A 25,100-nucleotide genomic window follows, 5' to 3' on the forward strand; every position below is an offset into this window, starting at 1 on the left:
CACCGTGGGAATAATTATTTTTTAATAGGGAGTAATTTATTTATTTATAATATCATAATAAGATAATTATATTTAATTCTTAATATAAGTATTAGTCATTATAGTATGCGTCTCTCCACGTATATAATAAATAATTTTTTATATTTTAAATATATTATAAATAAAAATATAAATATAAATATATAAACTAATATCAAAAATTATTTTGATACATGAGTTTTATCATTATTTATCATTTTTAATTTTTTTTTTTTGGGAAAGAGGTAATTTTCGTTAAGTAAATAAAATAAGAAATATTTTGCAATAAATAAGTTTGATCGAACCAAAAAAATCATACAACAAGTGTAATTTGTCACTTTTTCTGAATTGTACATCATTCACACAACTAGTGTATTGCATTATCATATAATTGGTTTAGATTTGACCGAGCCAATTTTGGGCTAGAATTTCGGCTAAAATGCCTTTTACCCCCTCCCCCCGTGTTTTGTTAAAATAACTAAAAATCCCTCTATTTTTTAAGTAAGTTAAAAACCTCTTGTGTTTTGTAAAACTCAACAAAAAGCACTTGTTTCGTTAATTTGGGGGTATTTTTTAGCGCTTTTGACTAAAATTTCCTCACGGTGTTTATAAATTTTCACATGTATATTTTTTACTTGTTTTAAGTGATTTTTTTTGCATTTTTATCTATCTGGCAGTCCCTAAGTAGATCATCCATTGTTCTGGATGCCCATGGTACAGACTTAATTTCATGTGTGATTACAAGTTGGAGTCCCAACCAATGCGCCCACATTTCTGCTTTATTGTTTCAAGTAATGCCGAGTCGACTTGAGAAGCCGATAATGTTCTCCAATCACTCCACCAATCCCTGCTAAGCCTGAGTTAGCCTTTGCGGCACCATCGACATTTAGTTTATGCCAAGGCTCTGAGGTATACTCCCCATTTTAAGTGTGTTTCTATAAATTGTAGTTTTCTGTGTTGTGTTTGTAAATAAGCTATGTCAAGTTAACTATGTCAAAAAGCTTCATCTTGGAGTGGTGAACTTCTTCATAATCAGCACTCAGAAAACTGCCTTCCTTTCATGACAACAGGCATTTATCTAGTTTTATGCATATAAGACTGTTATGGCCATCCTTGCAGTTCAAAGAGAATAATAGAGCAGCATTAGGTACAACAAAAGATTCAGTTAAATTGGATCTATGTCGATTCAGATTGTTATCGCAGCTGCAATCTGTTGTAGCGGTCTGCAGCCATTGACAACGATTGTACTGAAATAGGGAATGACGGCCCCATCTGCATATTTTCACAACATATTGCATTAGAAATGGTTAAAGTGATGGATTGAACAAAAAAGAAAAGATTGAATACCAGCAACTACGAATAGGAGAAGTCCTCATATGTAAAAGAGAAGAATTCGCATGCCAACCATGGAAGGAATAAATTGGAAAATTGTGGGAGATAAATTTGCTGTGAAACCAAAACATTCACAGCAAGCTATTTATGAAAGCAGTGAAAGAAACTGGTGAATAACATACAGAAACACAAGTCATGCAACAGCTCAGTGAACCTTCCAAAGCAAACATAAATCCCATTCCTATAGATGAGATTATGAAAGAAACCTTGTTAGGTTTCGGGTGTATGTAAAGAAGCATAGGCTTAAAATTTCAAGTGCTCTCAAGAAACCACGATCAGGTCAATCAGTGGCATATTATCTACCAGTGCAAGTATAAACTTTGAGTTTCACTCCCCAGCAGGAATACTAGACTTATCAACAATTTACCCTTTGCCTAAAGTGAAACTACTTCAGCATTACTAATTCTTGGCTGACAACCCTTTTGACTGAATATGAAGTATATCGCAGCTCTTCATGCAAATATCAAACAGATTTAATAAGTAATCTGAAAATATATATTGAAGTATACGAAAGAGTAAACCTCATTTTATCGACACACTTGGAACCTAGAGCCTAATTTGTAGCCACATCCAACAGAAACAAGTTCTTAAGCTAGTCCAATTATACACAAAAAGACTGGTGCTAATGAAACTCAAAGGTGTGCAGCAGATTATTGAGAAAAAATAAATAAGTGAAGCAAATGACCTCCAGCTAAACCTCAAGTTTATCACTAAGGGCTTTTCTTATGTCAAAGAACAGAAAAAGTTAAATCTATATTTATTCCATCCTCTGCTTATATAAACTACTTAAAACCACGAGGTTTTCGCAAGTAAACATTACCAAACTGATCCTAGCCAAAGGCTGTTGCATGCTTGTCTAAACTCAAAGTCCAGAGCTAGAATGTTAAATTTAGCATCTTTCTTATGCTCCAGAGTCCAGTATACCCAATATTTTCCAAGTGCTAACTCACGGGATGCTCACATTTTCAGAGAGGTACATTAATATCCAATTTCTCATGGAATTCACTTGTAATATTTAGAGGAAAGAAACATTTTATAATCATATGAATCCTGGCATTATGCTATTCACTGACAGAACCTCTTCTAAGCATTAGCAGCAGCAATCATAATGTTTTTGAAACTAATGCCCCATATTAAAAGCTTACAAGGAGCTTTCCCCACCAGGCAGATCCATTTGTCGAACTATTTTGGGTATTGAATGCCATTATTTTTCCAGTTTAATAATGTTTCAGAATATGTAGCAACTGCTACAAAAAAAAGGAGTATATTAGCAACTTTCTTAATTTCTATCAATCAAGAAACAGCATTATGAACACCGGGACAAAAATTCCATTTTCTTGGCTAATGGACAAAAGCATCATAAAATGCCAACTATGTAACTTTATATGTGATGCAAAGACGTACAAGAGTCATTATCTGAAAATATTTCCAAATCTTAATGACACTAAACTCATTATCTGAAAATATTTCCAAATCTTAATGAAACTAAACTCCAACTACATCTTGGCATTGCAAAATTACAGCCTTCTGTGCTACACGCTTTCGACCAATGCTGTGTTTCCAATTAGACCAATCATTTGTAGCGACAAAAACTTTAACAAAACCATGATGATGAATAGGCTTACCGTGCTGCAAACATGAAAGGAGTCCACATACCCAGCATACTTGGAACCTGCAATGATAACAGGAGATTTGATTATGAACTAAGGACAATCATAAGACTCCTCTCAAAGAATACCAAAAACTGATTCATGTTCTCTTAAATGTACAATCGGCTATTCATTATAGCTTACACTTCCTGTGCCGTATACATATCATCCCTATAAGCATGCTATCAAGGATTGGATATCATCCTCCATATTAAGGTAAAGAGTATTTGATTTACAGCCAATCATGTATTTGTACTAGTGCAGAAAGCTACAAATTCCTCAACTATTAAAAGTAAAGGACCAATCTTTAAAGGATCAACGATACAATGTTCCCTGCTCATAATGTAAATTGGAAGTTATGTTGGGACATTAAGAGTTCAAACACCAGGACCATTATTGTCTAAACATGGAAACACAAGGGACTTAAACGAGCAGGGTTGAGGGGTGAAATTGAATCAGGGGCGATGATGAGGGATACAAAGATGTAAATATCCTCATAGATCTTCACAAGTATCGCCAAACACATTGGAAAGCAAAACCAAAGTCTGAACTAGACTTATTAGAAGGAGCTGAATAAAGATTTGTCTTTTTCCTACCTTCTTTCTCATTTAGGATTTGATTGCTATACATTCACTTTATAGTATAACAATTCAAGTTAGAAGATAAGAACTATATCCAACTAACTAGAAAATCAGTAGAAATATTTCATCAATACAGGGAGTACACTAAATGAGTTTGAGGAACAAAACGCAAAAATCATGTTACCTGCCTTCGTATAGTTGAACAATTATTGTATCTCTTTTCACATTACCAAGCACTACAATCTTTCTCACCAAGCTAAACTCACAAGGAAAATAATATTCTCCAACCAACTGTAGAACATGTAAATGAAATTGTGCAGGAAGCAACAAAAGAATTTTATGGCTTTCATCAGCTTATTAGCACCCAGCATCCACAATACCCAGAGAATCATGCATCTCTGTTTCTTATATGATGAATATCCAAGGATTGTTCCAGAATGAATTTGACCCATATTCATTATGAACAAATGTCATACATGCATTGTGTCAGAACTGCATCATAAGCATTGACAAAAATAAGACAGGTAGGATGAAAATGCAAGAGCTATTTTGTACTACCATTGCATACAAAATAAATCTACTTTTTACTAGTTTTCTGTTTCATGCAAAACAAATATTTCTGCAGCCAGAATTCAACCGATCATTTTACCCCGAGCCTTTCCCAACTCTATCTTAACCAAATCATAATACAATGAAGTACCAAATGCGCAATGAAGTAGGCTTACTCTTTTTCAAACCAGCAGGTTTTGCAAGCAAGAGAGCGTTTACAAAAGCACCAACATTTTCCCTTAAAGCATCCTCTGAAAAACTAACCTGTAAACCAGCATTTATGAACAAACAGTAGATATGCAGTTCCAACATGCTATAAATGAAGCAAAAAGCTTCCAGCTAGAAGAGAGTAGCATCATAAAGTAAAGTACCTTCCCCAATCCGACATGAACAATTGCAGTTTTATCTTTCTTGAAAAGAACACTTTGCTCCTTTGCTTCTTTGACAGACCGAGATATATCATTGGTTAATGTACCTTTCTGCACTTTAAGATGTTTGTTAGATACAATGGAGTCCTATTGGAACTGTAAAATGATAAGATGTTGATGAGAACTGACCTTGGTGTCTGGCATTAATTGTTTAAGATTTCTCGATAACTGCCAAAAATTGATAATAAGGTACAACGTTGGATAAAGATATGCCAACAAGAAAATTAGAAAATTCAAAAAGCTAAACCTTTTTCACATGCTCCATCATAGACGGAGTAGAAATACACTTGTCAAAATCTACTTTGACTTGACCTGCATGTAATCAAAATCAATCCATTGAGCTAACTTTATCATTTGACATAAACAGAAGAAAATCAAATACAAAAGTTTCTCAAAGACACTCCTCAAAAGAATGCTACTCAACAAAATCTATGATTAAAATAACAAAGATAAAAGAAAAAGAAACCAGAAATATAACAGTTACTCATGGCCTTTTATAAATTGGTTTTAATTTTCAGGAAGACAAGCAGGACTACAAGACTGCCTATAAAATTTAATACACATGTTGTGCTGTATTGACAAGACAACTTATAACATCAGAAGGGAAAATAATTTAAGGGTCATAATGACAACCAGGAAATGCACAAGAAACTCCCAATATTTTCTAGTTCTGGTTAATGTTGTTAACAGTTGACTGATTACTGGAAGGTTATCAGCTCAAATTATAATTTTCTTTAAACCTTTTTCTTCAATTTTTATCATCTACCTATTTGTCATTATCTTTTTCTCCAGGAGGTGCCGGCAGCGGGACTCTGGGTAGAATGGGGAGTTTTCCAGCCTGCATACTATGTAGGGGGATGAGCTATGGTGGATGAGTTGGGTGCTGTACAACACAACACAGAAGGGTTTAACAGCAAAAGAGTTGCATAGGTTGTCTTTTAACTGGGCTTGTTGTACACATGTCCAATCATTTACTTTATGAATATGGCAGAACAAGGACATTGGTTCATCACCAGTCCGGATATTCTCCACAAGCTCGGGGCCGCCAACAATATCAGCTCCAGCATCTCGGGCCTCCTCTGCAGCAGCTCCTTCCGCAAAGACAGCCACCCGATATGTCTGATAAGAATTTCATTTATCAGACAAAGAAATATAGGAGCAACAACATGGTTGCTGAACTTGCAATACGACTGAAACATCCGATTTACCTTGCCAAATCCATGTGGAAGGCGCACAAAACCACTCAGTTTCTGCATTCAACAAGAGGAGAAATGTTAAAGATTAATTCTTTTCAAGTATCATTTTGCACCAATCAATAAGCAATAATTTGATCCAAGTGAATGTATTTAGAAAGCAACAAAACTTTTCATAGACATTTAAGTTTTGTGGAAAAACAAAAAAATCAGTCTAGGTCTGGGTAAAAAGAAAGTTAAAAAAAGACCATATTTTTCCTAATGATGTGCTCCAAAAAGCAATCAGTATATAATTTCCAGAAAGTGAAATAGCTTTAATGAATTGGACAGGGCAGAAAAAAGGCAGTAAACATGATACAGAATCAGAGCACTTGCACAATCTTTAGTTGCAATGTTGATAAGGTAGCTCATGCTCTTTCAATATATAACATATGAACAACAAAAAAGATGGAATATAATATAAGGAAGCAGGATGAAGCATGATACAGAATCAGAGCAAGGATAAAACTGTGTCAATGAGACAAAATATGCCATCCCATTAAGATAAGATGAGACATGAGACTTACACTTAAAAACCAGTACATCAGAGGTAACCAAAGGTTGTCCAGATAAGACCACATAAGATTACAAAATAGACACATGAGAAATCTAGTTCAGCAAAAGAATATTCATATGCAATCCAAGCATATGAGGAATCTTAAGCCATATCAGGGCTAGGTCCTAAAGTATTCCATTTTTATTAACTCATCTTATAGAAGATAATAAGAGAAATCCAGCTTTGCTGTTCCACCTAGACATTTAACTTTCTTCGACTCATTTTCCTGTCCTTCAGTTTATGTGAAACATGACTACACACTGTTCTAGGAAAAACATAAACTTAATACCATGTAAAGCAGAGATTTCAGAATCTTTGGGAGAATATCATATCCTTTTATAAAAACAACTCATGTAGCCTTGAGAGCATCTGCACTCTCCTTTGATGCCAGTATAGAAGAAAAGAGTTTGAAACATACCAGATCAGTTCGACGCAAGTCAGGAGTCATTTTCACGTGTACTTCAAAAGTTTCATCAAAATTTCGCTTTGCATTAGTCTGTACAATTGCTAAAACGGCATCAAAGGAAATTACGATTAGCATCAAGACAAAGAGGGGAAAGAAGCAGAGTCAAAGCATGTCAATAATAATATATGAAGAAAGAAAATAAAAACAATATCAGAAGTATATTAAGTATCTTACTACTGACACTGAACCTGGAGGAAAGATAACATCAGGAACCATTCAGGTAATACAGGTCTAAGCATATGCTAAAAGGATTAGATCCCCATGGAAAATTCACCAAAATAATTGGGGCACAAGATCCGCCGTCCTCTTAACTACATCTATATTTTGGAAATTGAGAGGTCATCTAACATGTGTATCCATTTCACAAAGGTACAACAGCATGAACTTCAGCAACTTGTGACAGGATCCAGTTCATTTTCTGGCATAAAATCAGCTTAAAGTGGGTTTATCTGAATCTGTTACAGCGAGTTAGAACGGGTTCACATGAACTTGACATCTTAAAGTTTTTATCATTAGTTATCCTATGTGGAGAAGTTTCAAGAAGATTGATCTTTGGAAAATCCAACTTTCAGATGTGCAGAAATCAATAAATAAATAGTCAGATAGTGCAACTCATTGTGCTTGAGCATGGTTCTGAACTTCAATAATATCAGGGAAAATATAATTTCCAAATCCATTTAAAGGGATGGATAAAATGATACTAAAGCAAGTCCAAAGGAAGGTTCAACTGCTATAGATGTCTCTATGATATAGGCAGCTAGAGCGCAGCATCTTTAATCGTGTGTGTTACAACTGACAATGGTTCACGCTCACACTGCTATAGTGCTAGTGTTGCTAAAGGAATATACAGTAATAGGAAGACTTTAGGGGAAAATTCCACAGAAAGAATTTCTTATACTGCTGCTCTTAGGGTAACAGAGAAATGAACATGCATCGAGCAAGAATCTGCCAGTCATCAGCAATATGATAATGATCCTCAGAAAGAATATGATGTCATAAGATTATGTCCTCAACTATCTCACGCACTCTGGTAATTACTCTTGCATGCAATGTTTTAACTCAAGGAATAATTGGAAAGGTTCAAGAATATTTATTTACCCATTCTGTTTTTCTAATAGTTTGGCATCAGACTAGCGACAAGACCTTACATCTGAGTTACTAGGTTAGATAGATTCCCCCCATTTCCTAGACTCAGTCCTAGACTTTCTAGTACAAATAGTCGGCTGGAAAGTACCAACCCAGAAAAAATGCAAAAAAAAATTTTATAAAAGTGGGGTGATATTTAAGTGGTCCTTCAACTAGTCACACGTCACGTTCATGTTCTACAGGTGTTACTACCTATTCTTTAAAAACTTTAAAAATCACCCCACTTTTATAATTTTGGTTTTGCATTTTTTAAATAATTTTCCCAAACAATTTGGGGTTGTCCCCACCCACCCATTTGAATGAAGGATAAGTGTATGATTGCATTGCAGGTCACATAAATATAAAGCATAGACCTAACAAAAACGATAATCAGGGAACCATTTATTCTCAACCTCAAAGGAAGTATCTTTACACTAAAGTAGTGATCCATATACACTTAACCATACAAACAAGGGATAATTACACCGCCTCCCCTAAGGTTTGATATAATTATACGTAGATCCGCGGTGGTTTCCGAAAATTACACCTAATATCCTAACGTTTGTTTCTATCCAACAAATACAAATAGATCCATTGTTAGTAAAATTCATAGAATTTGCTCACATCAGCAAAAAGTTGAATGAAAGATCCATACTTACCCATGACTTATTATAGAATTACTGCAGATTAACAAATCTTTTATGACCAATCTACCAAGCAAGATGTGACTGAAGATGTACCTCCTCACATGCATTAGCGCATCAAGACGTATAAGGATAGTTTGGTCACATAAGATTTGTTTGACCTATAATCAGTTTGTAATAAATAAATCAGGGTTAAATATAAGTTTGTTGGACAAGAACAAAAACCACAAGTGTGCTATGTACAATTACACTAAACCTCAAGAGAGGACGGTATAATTATCCCTAAAAACAATAAATCAATAACTCACACTCAACCTAGAGTTTGTTAACAAATACAAACCAACAAAAATAATTACTAGGACCTATCCACACTTAACCTCAAGGGAAATATCTTTATTATTAGTCATATTATTGACTCCAATAGATATCACATAGAGTAGTCATTCGTATTAAGAGTTCAGCTTGAGAATTCTTATAGAGTTAATTACGTTTTTGGGGCCCATACTTTAGGGCCTTTAGCAAAAATAGTTCCACCTTTAGGAAACAATCATTTGTGGTCCTATATCTTAAATGTTTCTTGCATTTTTAGACCCACTGTTAAAGTTACAATGGAATGACCGCGCGCTCCATTTAGTGACTATCTATTCGGGGGGGGGGGGGGGGGGAATTGGCCAAGGAGGTTTTAGAGGGAAAAGCATCAAATGAAATGCACGTGTTGCTATTGAGTTCGAAGGAGGAAAAAAAAACCTTAACAAAGCTAAAGTTGAAAAGTAGAAAATTTCCTAATTTTTATGCCTAAAAGAAGGCAACCTATACTATTGGGATTTAGTTTAGGGAAACAACGGAGATTTTCTTCTTTTTTCTTTTACCGTTGTAAACCTTTTTCTTTTTTGTGTTCCCTTAAACCCAAGGGCAACACATGCAGTTCACGTGATGTTTTTCCATTCAGAACCTCCTCGACCAATTTTCCCCCTCAAATAGCCAGCCACTGAACAGCCACATACTTTGCACGTGGCAATTCCTTTCAAATTTTAATAGGACAAAAAATGTAACAAACATTTAAAATATGGGGCAAAAAATGGCTATTTTGAAAAGCATGGTACTATTTATGCAAAACACCCTAAAGTATCGAACCAAAAATGCAATCAACTATCTTATAGATAAAATAGAATTCTTAGAACCATGCAGAATTTTGAAATCAAAAGGAATGATTGGACTAAGCAGATAATAGTTGAAAAATATGGGATACATAAGCACTAAAAGATCGATCCCCATATGTATCAGCTACATGGTTGGGCAAAACCAAGAGCTCTAACAAATTAAGAGACAAGTACTGCTATGTTCTAATTATTGATTGAAGTTCAGAAAACCTTTTATACTTGAGATGCAACTAGCAATGAGCCATATAGTCATATACAAGTTAAGGTATTTGAACCACATTGCAATTAACCTTTGTGTTCGCTAATCTCTCTATTGTGGGTGCATCACCAGACAAATCAACTCTGATCATTAGCTGCGCAATGTTGACAAAAGCCATACAAAAAATAAGAACTGATTTTATATCCATCATTTCGGAAACAAATTAGCGATGGCAAAAACTTGAATGCCAGGCTATTGTGTGTGAGTAATAAGGTCTAATTACCAAAATTCATTAGAAGCCCAGCAATATGAATACATTTGATGCAACACTAGCAAGTACTTGTTAGATTGAGATAACAAGCCAGAAAAACCATGAGAAAGTCTAAAAGGGATATGGTTTTTCCTAGTCAAATTGTTTATTACATATCTTTTGTTTAATTTTTCTTAGAGTAACAGATTGCTATATGTGAAACCAATCCAGTCTAAAGGTCAGAATTCCTAGCTCACCATCAGTTGGTTGGCTGAGGATCAACCATGAACTGGATAGTTGGAACATAAAACTGAAAATCAGAATCTTCATTCCCACATTCAGACAAGAAGAATCACAACCCTAGAATTGTTTCATACCAGTATCAAAATCTTTAACAAGAAAGGGCGTCTTCTCACATTCATAGTCCCATTGGCGAATAAGGATTACATGTATTTCCCAATTAAATTTTACTTTCCTTTTGCCTTATCTTTTCCATTTGTCGAAATAGAAGGTAAGTAGCACATTAACCTTCTAATAATAGGAGATCACATTCTGAACCAACATTGTTAAATGCATAAGCTACAAGCAGATGTGCAGGATCTTTACAGACCAATTCATTTTTCTTAAAGACTTAAACTTCTAAATGCTCGACAAAGCCCTGACCTTCTTTCCCACATTAAGCTTATTGTATTAAAAGATTATGCAACACAACTTCATACAAATCATTCAGAACAACAAAGGGGGGGGGGGGGGGGGGCGAGAACTCAACAGAACCGACCTTGACAAGCCGAATAGCCTCCTTGAGATCGTAAATCATCTTGCCTTTCTTCTTACTGTTTTGATCAGCATTCTCCACTTTAATGACCCTTGGAAATGGCAAATTCTCTTCCACTTCCTCCTCTTTTCGATATCTTAACACCCCCCTCCGCCTGTCCTCCTCAATCCTCCTCCTCTCCCTCTCCAACTCCTCATTCCTATCCCTCTTGTCCTCCTCTCCCACTTTCACCCGGTCCTCGGGCAACGGGGCAACCCGACTTGGGTAAGAAACCGGGGAAATCACGGGTGTGTCCTTCATGTACCGCATTTCGTCACGGGTCCATGACACGTTCCCCGGATCCAGGGTATCTAGAGATGAGGTTTGTTTTTCCGGTGGAGATTCCTGCTGGATTTCTTCGGGTGGCGGAGGTCTAGGCTTGGCTGGGTAGGAAACAGGTTGGATAGGAATGGCTCTCCGTGAGTTTGTGTTCGGTTCGATGCTTGGCTCAGGGTTCGGAGATGGTTGGGGTTCGGCGGAGAAGTGGCGGCGAAGGAGAGAAACTAGGTGGCGAGGCGGTGGCGCATTGGAGAAGCAGCGGCGATTCGTTTGCGAGAGCAAGTGTTTGAAGGCCGCCATTGTTGTGTGCGGAGGAGACGTTCTGGTAGTGCATTCAGAGAGAAAGAGAGAATGGGGTTTTAGGAGAGGTACAAGGGTTTTTATTTTTTTTACTTTTTATTTATATCTTCATTTTTGTGAATTTCTTCGTTAATTGTGGTCTATTTACACGAATCACTCTTATATTTTATATAATTACATATATATTCATTAAAATATTATTATTATTTATACAAATTATCCTTAAATTTTTTAAAAATTATAAACACACCTCTAAAAATATTATCACTATTACACAAACTACCCTTCTTTTTTTACTGTTAGGAGTAACTTCTGTAGTTATGAAAAAAACAAGAACAATTTGTGTAAATAAACTATAAATCAGGAAGTGTAAATGTAATATCCCTTAATTGTATGTTTGGGTTCATACACACTTTCCTTTTCGTAAAATATGTTACTTGTGGGGATAATTACTTCTGCACACATATATGCTCTATTTACACAAATTACTCTTATATTTTAGATAATTACATATACACTCATCAAAATATTATTATTATTTATACAAATCATCCTAAATTTTTAAAAAACTACACACACACTCCTAAAAATATTAGCACTATATACACAAACTATCCTTTCTTTTTTACTGTTAGGGATAACTTCTGTAATTATGTGAAAAATAAGAATAATTTGTATAAATAAACTATAAATCAAGTAGTGTAAATGTAATATCCCTTAATCTTATGTTTAGGTTGGTATGCATTTTCCTTTTGGTAAAATATGTTGAGTGGGTGGTGGGCGTTTACAAAAATTTAAATTAAATGTTTTAATAATTATAGCTTAAATCTTCTCAAAAAAAATAGATTATAACTTAAATTATGTTGAAATTAAAGTGTTTGAAAATACAATTTATGATTTCTTTAATTGTGCTAAAGATAAAAAGTCCGTAAGTTAGTGATTTGGCTAGAAAAGTAATTTCAATATTTTTTAGTAATTATAATTTTTTTTCCTCACGACCCATTATTACACGTTTCTCTCTGATCATAATACTTGTTTATGTTTTTTCTTTTCTCATAAACTTTCATATTTTTCATAAATTCACAAATATTATTTATTTTTTATATTACCTTACTCCATGTTTCTTTCTTATCACAAATGTCACTCTTTCTCGTCCCCTCACATCATGATTATTTATTTTTTGCTCTTCATCTTACACAACAACTCTTTTTATATGCTTGCGGATACTGTTGGGTCGACAACTAATTAATATAAAATAAAATCAACTAGTCAACACATTTTAAAAGAATTTACGGTGCTTCTATTTTAATAAATTTGAGAATTTTTATTTTGTTTTTTGAAATTTGGATTAGTATTTAGATCTTACTCATACACTATTTATATTAAATTTTTACTTTGGCTAGGTAAATCAAATTTTTAGAAACGAAATATTTATTTTTTCCCTAGCAAATTAACCACATTAAAATATTATTTGTCTATTTATTTTTAAGAATATATTATTCATTCTCTGAGTATTAGAGGAATTAAAAATACCAAATAGTTTTCTTTTTTGACAGAGATTTGCACTTATAAACTATTTTTTATTTATTATTGAAAAGAGTATTCCAAGTAAGCTTACGAATATCTTTCGACAATAAGACTAAACGCTTAGGTTGACTGTTGGATTTGAAGTTATGAATTTCAAATTTTTAGTAACAAATTCTCTGAATTTCTTTGAATAATTCAAACTTCAAAGGATTTAAAATTCATATGATTCTAAAATTGAACTATCCTTTGATTGTTGAACATGGATGGATTGTAAATTCCTCTAATACGAAATTTTTTGAAATTATTTCTCCGAAATTCTTGAATCAAATTCAAATCCTTCAATCCAAACAGAGCCTTAAGAAATTATTGCTTTTACATATTTAATCATATGTTATACTTGTTAGTATTATCTTACGTCCAATACATTATGGTAAAAATCAAAAGCACGTTAAAATACAATCTAAAGATAATTATTTACTATTAATATTAAAATAAAATCAATTACGCCACTCATTTTAAGTTTTTTAAAAGTACTTTTAATTTGACATTTCTAAAAAAAAACATGATATTTATTTTTTAATATATATATATATACACACACATATACACATATATCTATATAATATTCAGATGCTATTTATTTTAAATTTTACTATGTACAGTAAATTATGTTTCTTAAACTATCTAAAAATATTTCCTAAAAATCAATTGTGTAGTAATATTATTTCGTATTTATTGTTTTAGTTGGATATATTTATCCTTATCTAAATAGCTTAGATGTATTAATAACTATTAACTAGTCTTTTTTCTTCACGGAATTTTTTTAATTTGAGAACTGATTTTGATTAACTTGTAAAAAAATTACTTTTATATTTATTAATTGTTTAAGTAGTTTACAGGGATTAGGGCCATTAAATAGTTTTTTTTGTTCTTTGATAACTAATTTTGATTAATTATTAAAAAATTACATAAATAAAAATATTAATATCTTTTCACACATTTGTATACAACATAGATATAGATACACCTCTTATCATCCTGCATCGTTAAGAACTTGGTCGAAAAAAACTCAATACGACAAAAATCAAGACTAAGAAAAAGCGTGCAGTCGTGAAATCATCTTCGGACTTTTAGTCGATTTTAAAGATATACCAAAAACAGGCATTGAACCCAGAGGAAATGATCCATGATAGTGAAGATGATAGCGAGGAAAGATAGGACAAACTAGAGTTATTTTACATAACACCAGGGAGTGTAACGAATTACGCAGCCATAAATCACATTACCAAGTAGGCATAATACACATCTATCTGGCTTTTCCTAACTACACCATATATGCTTCCTGCGGCCCAGAGCTCTTGCACAAAGTGAGCTACCCAAGTTGTGCTCAAAATGAGGCAAAGCATTCTCACTTCATCGTTTCATCGACAGGATAGACCAGAGCCATTACTGTTCCGTCTTCTCATCCTTGTACCCTGATGCCTTCCCACTTCTCCCAGTCAAAAATTTCCCAGGAAGGGGATTGGTGCTATTAATATCTAGACCATGATATGATCGACTTGCAAAATATTCAGCCCCAGATTTTGCGACACTCTTGATGACGGATTGCCTGTCCTTGTCGCGCACTTGCAGAGCTTTCTCCGTGGTATTCACTAATGCAAGGATTTCATCTTTGTCTGGCTCAAGGTTATCTGCTTGAGAAACATTAGTTATTATGATGCAATGCAGTCCTTGGAGCAAGGACAAGAAAGAAACTAAGAAATCAAGCTGAAACACAATCATCAGAATCCAAGGTCTTCATAAGACTACAGCGAACAAATTGAAAATCAAAATAAAACATCAAAACGCGTCAAAATTGTCCAATGGAAAAGTTGCACTCTGAGGACTTGAATAAGAGGAGGGAGTTAGTAAAGAAAGTAGCTCCACTAGTTCCTAAACTGGGAAAGGCAGAGAGGAATCAGCAAGTTGACGATTTTAGAGAAAAAATTGCATAAGGCTAATAAAACCAAAATCTTCAGAGCCTTGAATTACATTTTTCTGAATTTTCATTATATTGCGGAAACAGCTCAGCAATGCCATTAAATGATTATGCTGTAATAACAATGATACGTCGTAGTAGTTCCACAAGGAAAAATGTGAAAAAACCTTGCTTCTTTGCGGATGACCTGTGCAAGTGATGGAATAAATAGATGGCAAAAAGTAGGAACAGTGAGATTTTAAATTCAGCTAATGGGGTTTAAAAGCGGCTAGCTAGTCATGCAACAACATTTTCCCTTCTTTTGTAGTTATCTCCAAAGGTTTCCACTCTTATTTCCTCGTATATTCATCCATCAAGTTACACTTCACAAGGTACCTATAATTTACTCAATGGTCCTTCGAAATGTTGGTACTTCAAGCACTAGATAGAGTTCTTAAGAGGCAAATAGAGAACACGATAAGAAATTGCATGCTCAAGAAAACATGTTTCACTAGATTTTCTAAACTCTTTATAGATTCAAAACAAGTGAAAAGGGTGCAAAATATGAATCCAAGAAAACATGTACCTGATAGATCCAAATCTTCAACATAGGTACCCTGAAGGAAAGAAAACCGTGCTTCCTCAGACTGTTCCCTGGTTAGAGAAGGCGTTGAACCAATCAAATCCTGGAATTCAACTACATACGCTCCTGTCCATTGACTTCCCCTGGAAGTTGAACCCAAGAGTAATGTTAGCCACAGAAAAGAGAAACACCGATTTACAGAAGCCTCTCAGCATTTTTTTGCTAACAATGCATATTAAATGATGGCCAGGACAATCAGATTCAGGATGCTACTTATGCGTCTACTCAAGCTCCTTCTGCAATATTTTAGTTACAACAGATTACATTTATTCTTTTAACACAAGGATCCGACAGCAATTCGAAGAACTAAATGAGTAGGAAAAATCCCTAGTCTACACAGAAGGAATCTGATGTTTATTCACAAATTTGTGATTAAGAAGCTGAAATGTATATCTTGGAGAGCTATCAAGACAAGAAGGATTGCCAATGGACATAAATAAACCCTATCACCAAGGGTTTCCCTAGGGCAGAGCAGAAATCATTTTGAAAGAAGCTCTACGACATGGACTGTTTTCGACTTTAGGAACAAGAATAAAGATGCTCAATTTTATCTTAAAAAAAGGAATCAGGTGTCTTGATTTCCAATTATGCACGTCTTTCTTCCTATTGAAATAAAAACTGATAGAAACAAATTGGGTCAAATAGGATTTGAACCAATAACAAAGGTTTAGAAGACCTAAAATATATATGCCTATTTATAGTATATTCAAAATATTTAATAAAAATATAATTAATATATATATATATACATAGAGAGAGAGAGAGAGACCGACTGTTGATAGTAGGAGTCAAGGGTCTGCAATGAGGCTCTGCTGCAAATGGTGATGTGGAGGAAAAGGGAAACATGTGTATATTTTTTTGTTTATTATGTGTCTGTATGTATTATATATATAAATGTGTAATTGTGCATCCACATCTGGGTTGTCAAATTAAATTATACAAGATACAAACTATTGATTTATATAAATAAAATTTATATCGTTAAAAGTTTACAACTTTATGCTTTTTCCTTCATTAGAAATACCCCCATATGGAAATGGGAGGTGCTACATTTAAGCAGGTATTTTTGTCATTTCACAAGGACAAGATATGTAACTAAGACTCCAATAATAAAATTAAAATAAAAACCAACTATCTGAAAAATTGTAGCAATAGGCTTCCCCAAATTCTTTCACCTACTTCCCCATCTCAATGCTTGAATTGCCTTAAGATTCATGTCTCTCTCATATCTTCTATGTTCATGGTCCTGCCTCAACACCGGTGATGCTCCATTTTCTTTCTCTGTGGCTTTCCAATCTCCTAGGATACACCTCGCTTTCCTCGACACCACATATATCTTTTATTTTATATAATCAGATTTTAATCTTACAAACTCCACACTTCTAGATTCTTGTGAAATTGAGACGAAAGTATGTATTTTTCTATACATAAAGTATTGAAGAATGTACATTGGTATTCACACAACCCTTTAGGAAAGGGATAAAATCAAATCCCCGTAACTAAGGCCCTGATATATACATTCCTCATCCTAATGCCTTCATTCCTATTCTTCAACATGAAGTACTAAAGGTACCTAAATAGCTAGCTTGCAGAGAGAAACATGACTAGTAAAGCACAAGAAGATCAACAAACGTACGTCCTAATGCCTAGGCTTTCAAAAGGTAATTTTAGTTACAATTCTCAGTCATTCAAAAAGCATTCACTGCAGTTGAAGCAATACCTGTCTAAAGCAAGCATGGCTTCAAATGGGGTGATTATAGGAGCTAAGAACTCCTTGCTATCCAATAGAGCTGTTTGTGCACAAGAGACATTAACAAAAACATCGCACTGCAGTGACACACATCATAGTTCAGCATTGTGATCACAACTAAAAACATAAGAAATCACATTCACATAATGAGGTTTACCTCTGGAAAATTGGCAAGTTTTGCAGGGTTTGGTCTTCCCATAACAAAAGTATACGACTTCTTCCCAGCTTTTGTTATCAGTTCCCTCATCTGATGAATCATGTGAAGATAACCAGCTGTAAAACAGTTTGCAAAGGACTTTAGACATCTGGCATGAATCATCCACAAAAACAGCCAAGATGCAGAAAGACAATATTATCATGTAATCATGACATCCTGATGGTGGAGACTTGTAAATACTCAAGTGAAAATAACATTTAACACATACATATGTGGACACTCAGACAAGGGTAAGTCAGACCTGTGTTCTTTGTCACAGGTAAAATGGCAAAGTGGGTGTGTATTCCTGTCTCCTTCAAACTTATATTTTGGGGAAATGAAGAGGCAGAATTACATAACTGAGTAAGTTCAAAGTCAAACAACTTTTACCAACAGAGGATCACTAAGTCTGTCTTCAGAGGTTTCCTAATGAATAAAGAGGTATAGGTTAAACCTTATTTGCCCACTAGATAACTCTATGAGGGGCACAATTTGGAACGACAAACTATGCATATATCATGAACAGCAGGTATTTTTCTACCACGAAAGAACCAGAAACAATTTATCCAGTAGTTAATGAGCCATTTGCACTGCCCTAAAGCTGCAAATGGGAAAACCCGAATTAGAAGCCAAGGATTGTTGCATAATGAAAAGTTAAATATAGGTCTTTGAAATTAATTTCACTTCATAATTTTTCGAGAACTTTCAGACTATATGGACATCTCATCTCTTCTCTATTGGCATTGTAGTTCATCGATCTTAAGCAAGTCACACAGCGCACGAACAGTCCAAGAAAAACAAGTCATAACATTTATCATGAAAAGGTAAGTAATTCTTAAAACAGCGAATTGAAACATCAGCAAGAAAAGGCACAAGTTAATTAACAGGCACCACGTTGATCTGTCTCCATGTGCAATATTCAGATGGGGCACATTGACAGATTCTTCACCTCACAAATTCCTTAAAAAGGTTTTTTGGGCCTTGAAACACTTTGTCCTTGTTTGCCTCACACTTCACCAACAACCAAACAATTGATACACTGACGTAGTTTGAAGATATAGATTAATCACGCAAAGGTGCAACTTTGCATGGGAGATTATTCCCAGTCATGCAGCAGTTGGCAGAGAAAAAACAGAAGCATGCACTGAAATCAAGGTAAAGTGAAGATATCTTTGATATACACCTACTGAGCAGCCTAAGTTTCAGTTTAAAGACAGTGGTGATATGGATAGTTCCGTAGTACAACATGGACCAATCATAAATGGAGCGTCAGCGCAGTATAAGAACTGATTTACATAAAAGGCATACCTGCTCCAAGTGTTCCAACCAAGATACCAATCATGTTGGCATCCTTTGCTTTCTCAACTAGATAATACCTGCAACATTCATTAAGGCATCACACAACTGGTAAGATAGAGAAAGAATAATGAATAACAACAGAAGATAAAATTCACATGCACAAGCTGATGACTAGTACCTACGCCTTAGGATTTTTTTTTGCTGAGATAAATCAGTCATCAAGCAATCTTCTGTTGGATCATATCTGACTAAACCAATGCAAGACATCAAATGACAAAATAATCACCACATGATGAAATGAGGAATATAATACAGAAGAGCATAGCTTGTGATAGCTAGACATCAATATCAGCAGAAGTGGAAAACCAGCATCATAACGTGATGATATTTTTGCCATGCCTAAATTAAGGAAAATATATCCTACCGAACAAAGCGGGATGCTGCAACTGGCAAGGAGGCCTGATCCAACCATCTTGGGGCTCATTCACTCAAGAAACAGTTAGACATTTGGATTAACAGCAACACACTTGCATTTTATGTTTACTTAGGTTTACATGTTTTTTGCATCAAATCACATCTCTCAAACTCTGGGACAATGCCACCACCAAAAGAACATCAATGCACAACACTATAATAGAGGGGTAAGCCCCTGGATGTCTCTCCCAATTCACCCTACTACCACTCCAGTCTTGTCTTCATTGGCATTTGATGACTGTTTCCCTAGATTAGCCTCCTCAAATAATCTGATGTGCGTGTTGTGCGTTAAATCAATGAATTTTTCTTTCAAAATAATTCTGCTTTTCATTTAAATACTCTACGTATCTTGAAGCAGTTTCATACAGTGAATCCTTTATACTAATGCTTCATGGCATAACTGCCTGCCTGAACATAGTACAGGCCTACTACCTCAGACTTATTTCACCAGGGAAAACACATTGTAAAAGATGCCTTTATATGCGAAGCTCAACATTTTAAGAATGCATCAGCCAGTTGCCCAATTATAGTCCAGATTGGAAAGGTGGATCTGTTCCTCATGGACTTTCCATCATCTCCTTAATACTCTCTACTCTGTTTATTTAATCAAGCATTATGCTTACACTTTCATTATTCCATATGTTCGCTTAGATAGAAGTACTACCACCATCTCACAATTAATTTCACCATTCACACCAGGAGCTCCCCATTACGGTTTGTCTTTCCCCATTCCTTTTCCCACCCAGAAGATGTTGTGGTTCACGATTTCATCTCCCTGTCTATGCAACCTGTTTTATCTTCTTTTGGATAGCCAAGATAGAACACGATATGTTTAGTACTAAATGACCTTGTCTAGTGAAATATTTTCCTGAAGAATAGTTGGCAACATCCAAACATAAAATATAAACATGTTATTCAGAACGATATCCATAAAAAATATGTTATTCAGAATGATGAGTTGAAAAGAGTATAAAGGGTCATATTATCAGTAAGAGCATCAGGTCAAATAACAAGGAAAAAAGATGTAAAGATCATCTTCTGAGTGGGATGGCTTAAACTTTGAGAGAATTTCAAACACCATACATCAGGAATTCCCTGAGTTAGATGGTATAAAAAGATAAACCATGCTACAGAGTTACTATCTTTTCAAATTATCAACACAGTGGAACTATACAAGTATAACTTACCTATTTCACAGCTGTTGAACGTCAATACAACATTAGCAAATGCTGGATTTTCCAAGCCAATCCAAAAAATCAGATAGTCCTCCATCTTCCGTCCTCGGGGCAATGTCCAGCTCAGACCTCCTATCTTATAATGCTGGCTAGTTTCTTCAGCAAGGCATTCATTTCCAACAGCACGTTTACATGTTTCACAAGGCATCATAACTGAACAGCTTACATCAGCATATAGGTGTTCTAACATGGATATGCCTCCACATACACTTGGAACAAGATATGCCAACAGGTTTTCAATTTCTGGTATTGCATGTGCATATTCCAGTCCAAAAAGAACCTGGTTATCAGAAAATAAGCAACTGATAACAAATCAATAGCCATTTTGCCAGAGCTTTCATCACTTCAGCCAAACATTTAATAAATTAATCCTCACAGAAAATCAATTTAAAATTATGCAATATGTCTTGTCAACTTCTGTCTGTTAAACACATAGGTCAATCTAGACCAACCGACCTCATGAGGATGTGCTTAGACATGGAATGAAAAGAGATGCATTGCGATGTCATGTAGTAAGCACGGAATGAATATAAATGATGAAAATCGAGTTCTTATGAGGAGAAAATCATTAATACATAAAGGAGACCCAGATCCCACAAAAATAGATATCCCAAGTTAATGGATTACTGCATGCATGCCTCAACAGTTGGTCTAAACATCTTACCTTGTTCCTAATAACTTACACATTTCAGGTATAAACTCTGTGCCCTTCTTCATGACCATTTTCATTCCCCTAGTCTAAAATGTGGATGGCGACTGCAGTCACAGGACTATCACCATAAGATTTCCTAAGTTTGTCATGAGTATCCTTGCCAGTCTCAAAAGAGAAGGGTCGCTTGCCAATAAGTGTGTTATGGTGCCCGAAGGATGAAATGTTCTCTCTTTCTCCTTTGCTCACTAAAGAATTCTACCACATGAACTCTTCTCCTTCAGTTTGCGTAGTTTCATATTCTTTAACCCATTAATATATAAAGTTTGTGTCTAGGAGTGTAAGCTCTTAATTGAGATGGTCATTTAATATGGCACACTTAAAATAGCGTGAAGAAGGCAAAAGTCTTTAAGTTCAAAAGAAAAGGAAAAGGAAATAATCATAATATAGATGAGGTGGCATGTTGAAGACTATTACATTAATCTTGTTCCCTCTTTAAAAACATTGACATTATGAGTCAATAATTCAAAAATAATTTCCAAATCACGTTATCACTTGAGTTATTACAGTGACATAGTTAGCTGATTCTCTTAGTTGCAGACTGGCATTCTGATACTCATCTCCAAATAAAGTCATCTCCCACTGGTAGTGGATTAGGTGTGCACATCCAACAATATTATTAATCACGAAGAAAGCGGAACATGGAGCAAGTTTAATACTTTAACTGAAAGAAGCATTGCCTTCAAGATCACTAACGGCAGTCAAATGGTTTCAGAAAAGGATGTCAATAGTCAGGCATGAGTACCAGCACCAGCAATGATCTATAGATTCCTTTTTTCAAGTTCCATACAGGTTTGTTGTTTACTTAATCTAGAATGAAGTGATATTTCTGATATTAATTGCAAGCAATCTCCATAATCTGAATACCAGTAAACTATCAGGTTTTCAGGAAGAATAAAGACGATTTGTTTTTACATTTACACCTACTGCTCTTACTTTGAATACTTCAACTCCAGTATTTGCTAACCAGAATATTGGCAATTCCAATGCTCAGGTCCACTGATAAACATATAGGTAATTCCTAAATTAAATAAATCACAAAGGAAAAGTAGATTTTAAGTGAACTATTAGAATAAATTGCAGGCCAAAGAAACTTGTCCACTGTTAATAAAAACCTCAATGACATGCCAGTTATTGCAGACCAAAGACTGAAGTGATTAAAATTGCATGGAGAAAATGCAAGTCACAAAGCTGGCTGAATATTTTACATAGTTATACCTGGTCAGACAGTAGTAAAAAATAGTTTGACATAATAGCAGTTGGAAGGTTATGAATCAATAGAGTTCACTAGATATTGATTTCCAGAGTTTATGATTTTTCTTTTCATGAAGGGAAACCACACATATAAATCATTACATATAGATATTATTATATCATCTAATCATTACTCACATGCATATATATCCAACTACTTTACCATTAATGTGACTCCACAACCATATATTAAAATAAGTCCAATCATTACCTATATATATTTGTATGTCTGCCAATGATTACATATGTATGTATATGCATATGAATCTTTATAAATACAATATAATAATATAAATCCATCGCCCAAAACTTGTCCCGAAAAACTTTCCGCAAAGCATTCAAAAGATAACCTTAAATTGCGCTTATAATTGAAAATTTTATCCACTAAAGCAGGGAAGCAAGAACAATAAGTCATCATCATACCAAAAGAGGCTTCCCACTTTTCAGCCCGTACTTGAGCAAATTTCTGGCACAATTAGATGTGTTGATTGAACCTTTCCCAAAAATGAAGAATGCAGGAAGTTTTGATGTCCTGAAAAGAAGAAAAGAATGGAGACAGAGAAATTACATAATCTACCTAGCGAAAGACCTCATAATAACATCTTGTTTAAATGATAATTTCTAGACGGGATAAGGAAGCCAAAGCACTTAGTACCTTGATCATCAACTATAGCTATGTCTATAAACATTTATCCTCTTATGAATTACAGAATACTTAACTAATTATCAATTGCTCCTAAGAAGCAATAATATAAATAGAACACCGAATGACACACATTGTGGTCTAAAATCATATGGAGCTTACATGCCAATCACCTGTATCACTGACATGTTGCCTCTTCCATATTTAACCGTCAAATCAATATGATATCACATATAAATTTGAGGCTTAAAAATAGAACTGTCACCAACGCGTCGTCATGGTCTAAGAAAATCAAGTGGAGCTTTCATTCCTAAAACATCGAAGATCATTGACATGCTGTCTCTTCCATTTTCAGTTGTTAACTTCAAACAATTATTATGTGGCTGGCCTATGTCAAGCATTATACCTAGCTCTAGAACCTTGAAAAATAGACGATAACTCTATGTCTATGACTTCAATGTCATTGGTAAACATTGCTGCACTTTTAGCAGATCAGAGACAGGACAGCAGAAGTCAGAGTTGAATCAGGTTAACTCAGCCTATTGGCACCAATAACGCCAGAGCTTGAAGCATTTCATTGCTACCTGTAAGAAAACTAAAACTCCAGCTTACAAAAAGTTTCTAATAGGTTGATATCACCAAAACATTTCAGAGCCCAAATAAAAATGCATATACCATTATAATAGATGGTTTTAGGTTCTAAAATTTGAGTTAGCAGCAGTTCTATACTCACGGGCTGAGGCACGTATGACCATAATGAATGACGCAGTCGGCATTCACATGGGCCGCCCCCACTTCATCAACACAGCAGCTGCCATAAGTTGTGTCAGCCATTACGTACAACTTCACAGATGAATTAAGCTCTTGGCGCAGAGCTTTCACAACCCTCATAGAATCTTCCAGTAGCTCATCTGGGAACTTATCACAACAAGAAACAAAAAGTTAAAGGCTATCAGGGAGAATGTAAAAAACAAACCAAACAAATTCACAAGTATACACTCGCGCGCGCGCGCCACTTTTTGGTACCTGTAGAGCCACTCTAGTGAATTGATGGCTACTAATGAATTCCGCAACGCGGGCTACTTCGTAATTGGTCTCCAAGTCCATGGCCACAACTTTCGAACAGAATAACAACAGAAAGAGGGATACCAGCAAGCTGTAAAGAAAATATTCAATTCCTGCAGCAATTAGTCCCAAATATAATCTAATTCACCATCAAATGGGTACAAATTCACTTCGAAATCATAGTATTGCAACAAGAATCAAAAGGAAAGTCAGCAGACGTACTCGTCGGAGTTCACCTGCCCTTTCCTCTCCCAGTTGCAGGGGCTGTTTTCCTGCCCCGAAAACAGTTGCGGCTACTTGGGGAGTAAATGCTTTTGTAGATTGTGGTTTTCTGGGTAAAATGCATTTTGAGGACCAAAAATATCAAAATTGCATTAATAATTATATTTAAGGAACAAAAATACATCGCTATTTTTTGTTTGCATTTCTCAAAATAAAATAAATATATTTTTTAATTTGGTTTCGGTTAGTAAATATATTTTTTAATTAGTCAAAAATTTATTAAATTTATTGAAATAAACAAAAAAATTGAACAAAAATTGATATTTATCCTCAATTAAATTATTACTGACTTATTACAGTTAAAATAGATCTTTTGTGACTAAACAACTCTTATAACATTGACGGTATACCTCGTTACATGCATTAACGTGTAAAGACCTATAAGAAAATATGGTCATAAAAAGATCTATTTAACCCAATAATA

The 25,100-nt window shown here is 34.7% G+C and overlaps 2 protein-coding genes across 3 annotated transcripts; both read right to left on the minus strand.

Moving 5' to 3' along the window:
- Positions 1-1,026: 1,026 nt before the first annotated feature.
- On the minus strand, positions 1,027-11,714 carry LOC105176811 (Ribosomal protein L1p/L10e family). Its single transcript, XM_011099724.3, has 10 exons — positions 11,028-11,714; positions 6,824-6,901; positions 5,826-5,867; positions 5,631-5,736; positions 4,865-4,929; positions 4,747-4,785; positions 4,561-4,668; positions 4,366-4,453; positions 3,036-3,082; positions 1,027-1,290 (listed from the first exon to the last, which is right to left on the minus strand). The coding sequence occupies exons 1-10, from the start codon at positions 11,640-11,642 to the stop codon at positions 1,213-1,215; spliced, it is 1,266 nt and encodes a 421-aa protein (XP_011098026.2). The 5' UTR covers positions 11,643-11,714; the 3' UTR covers positions 1,027-1,212.
- Positions 11,715-14,384: 2,670 nt separating this feature from the next.
- LOC105176810 (diphthamide synthesis DPH2 family protein) lies at positions 14,385-24,741 on the minus strand. 2 transcript variants are annotated; one of them, XM_011099722.3, is made up of 11 exons: positions 24,617-24,741; positions 24,356-24,485; positions 24,063-24,247; positions 23,110-23,218; positions 20,676-21,003; positions 19,193-19,262; positions 19,024-19,091; positions 17,677-17,792; positions 17,490-17,596; positions 15,713-15,852; positions 14,385-14,860 (listed from the first exon to the last, which is right to left on the minus strand). In XM_011099722.3, the coding sequence occupies exons 2-11, from the start codon at positions 24,434-24,436 to the stop codon at positions 14,616-14,618; spliced, it is 1,449 nt and encodes a 482-aa protein (XP_011098024.1). In that variant the 5' UTR covers positions 24,437-24,485; positions 24,617-24,741; the 3' UTR covers positions 14,385-14,615. The 2 variants fall into 2 exon arrangements, with proteins under 2 accessions (XP_011098024.1, XP_020554513.1); XM_020698854.2 differs by having other exon boundaries at positions 24,356-24,507; positions 24,617-24,734.
- Positions 24,742-25,100: the final 359 nt, after the last annotated feature.

Source organism: Sesamum indicum, linkage group LG13, assembly GCF_026168435.1.
Source record: "Sesamum indicum cultivar Baizhima isolate 11 linkage group LG13, ASM2616843v1, whole genome shotgun sequence".
NCBI lineage: Eukaryota > Viridiplantae > Streptophyta > Magnoliopsida > Lamiales > Pedaliaceae > Sesamum > Sesamum indicum.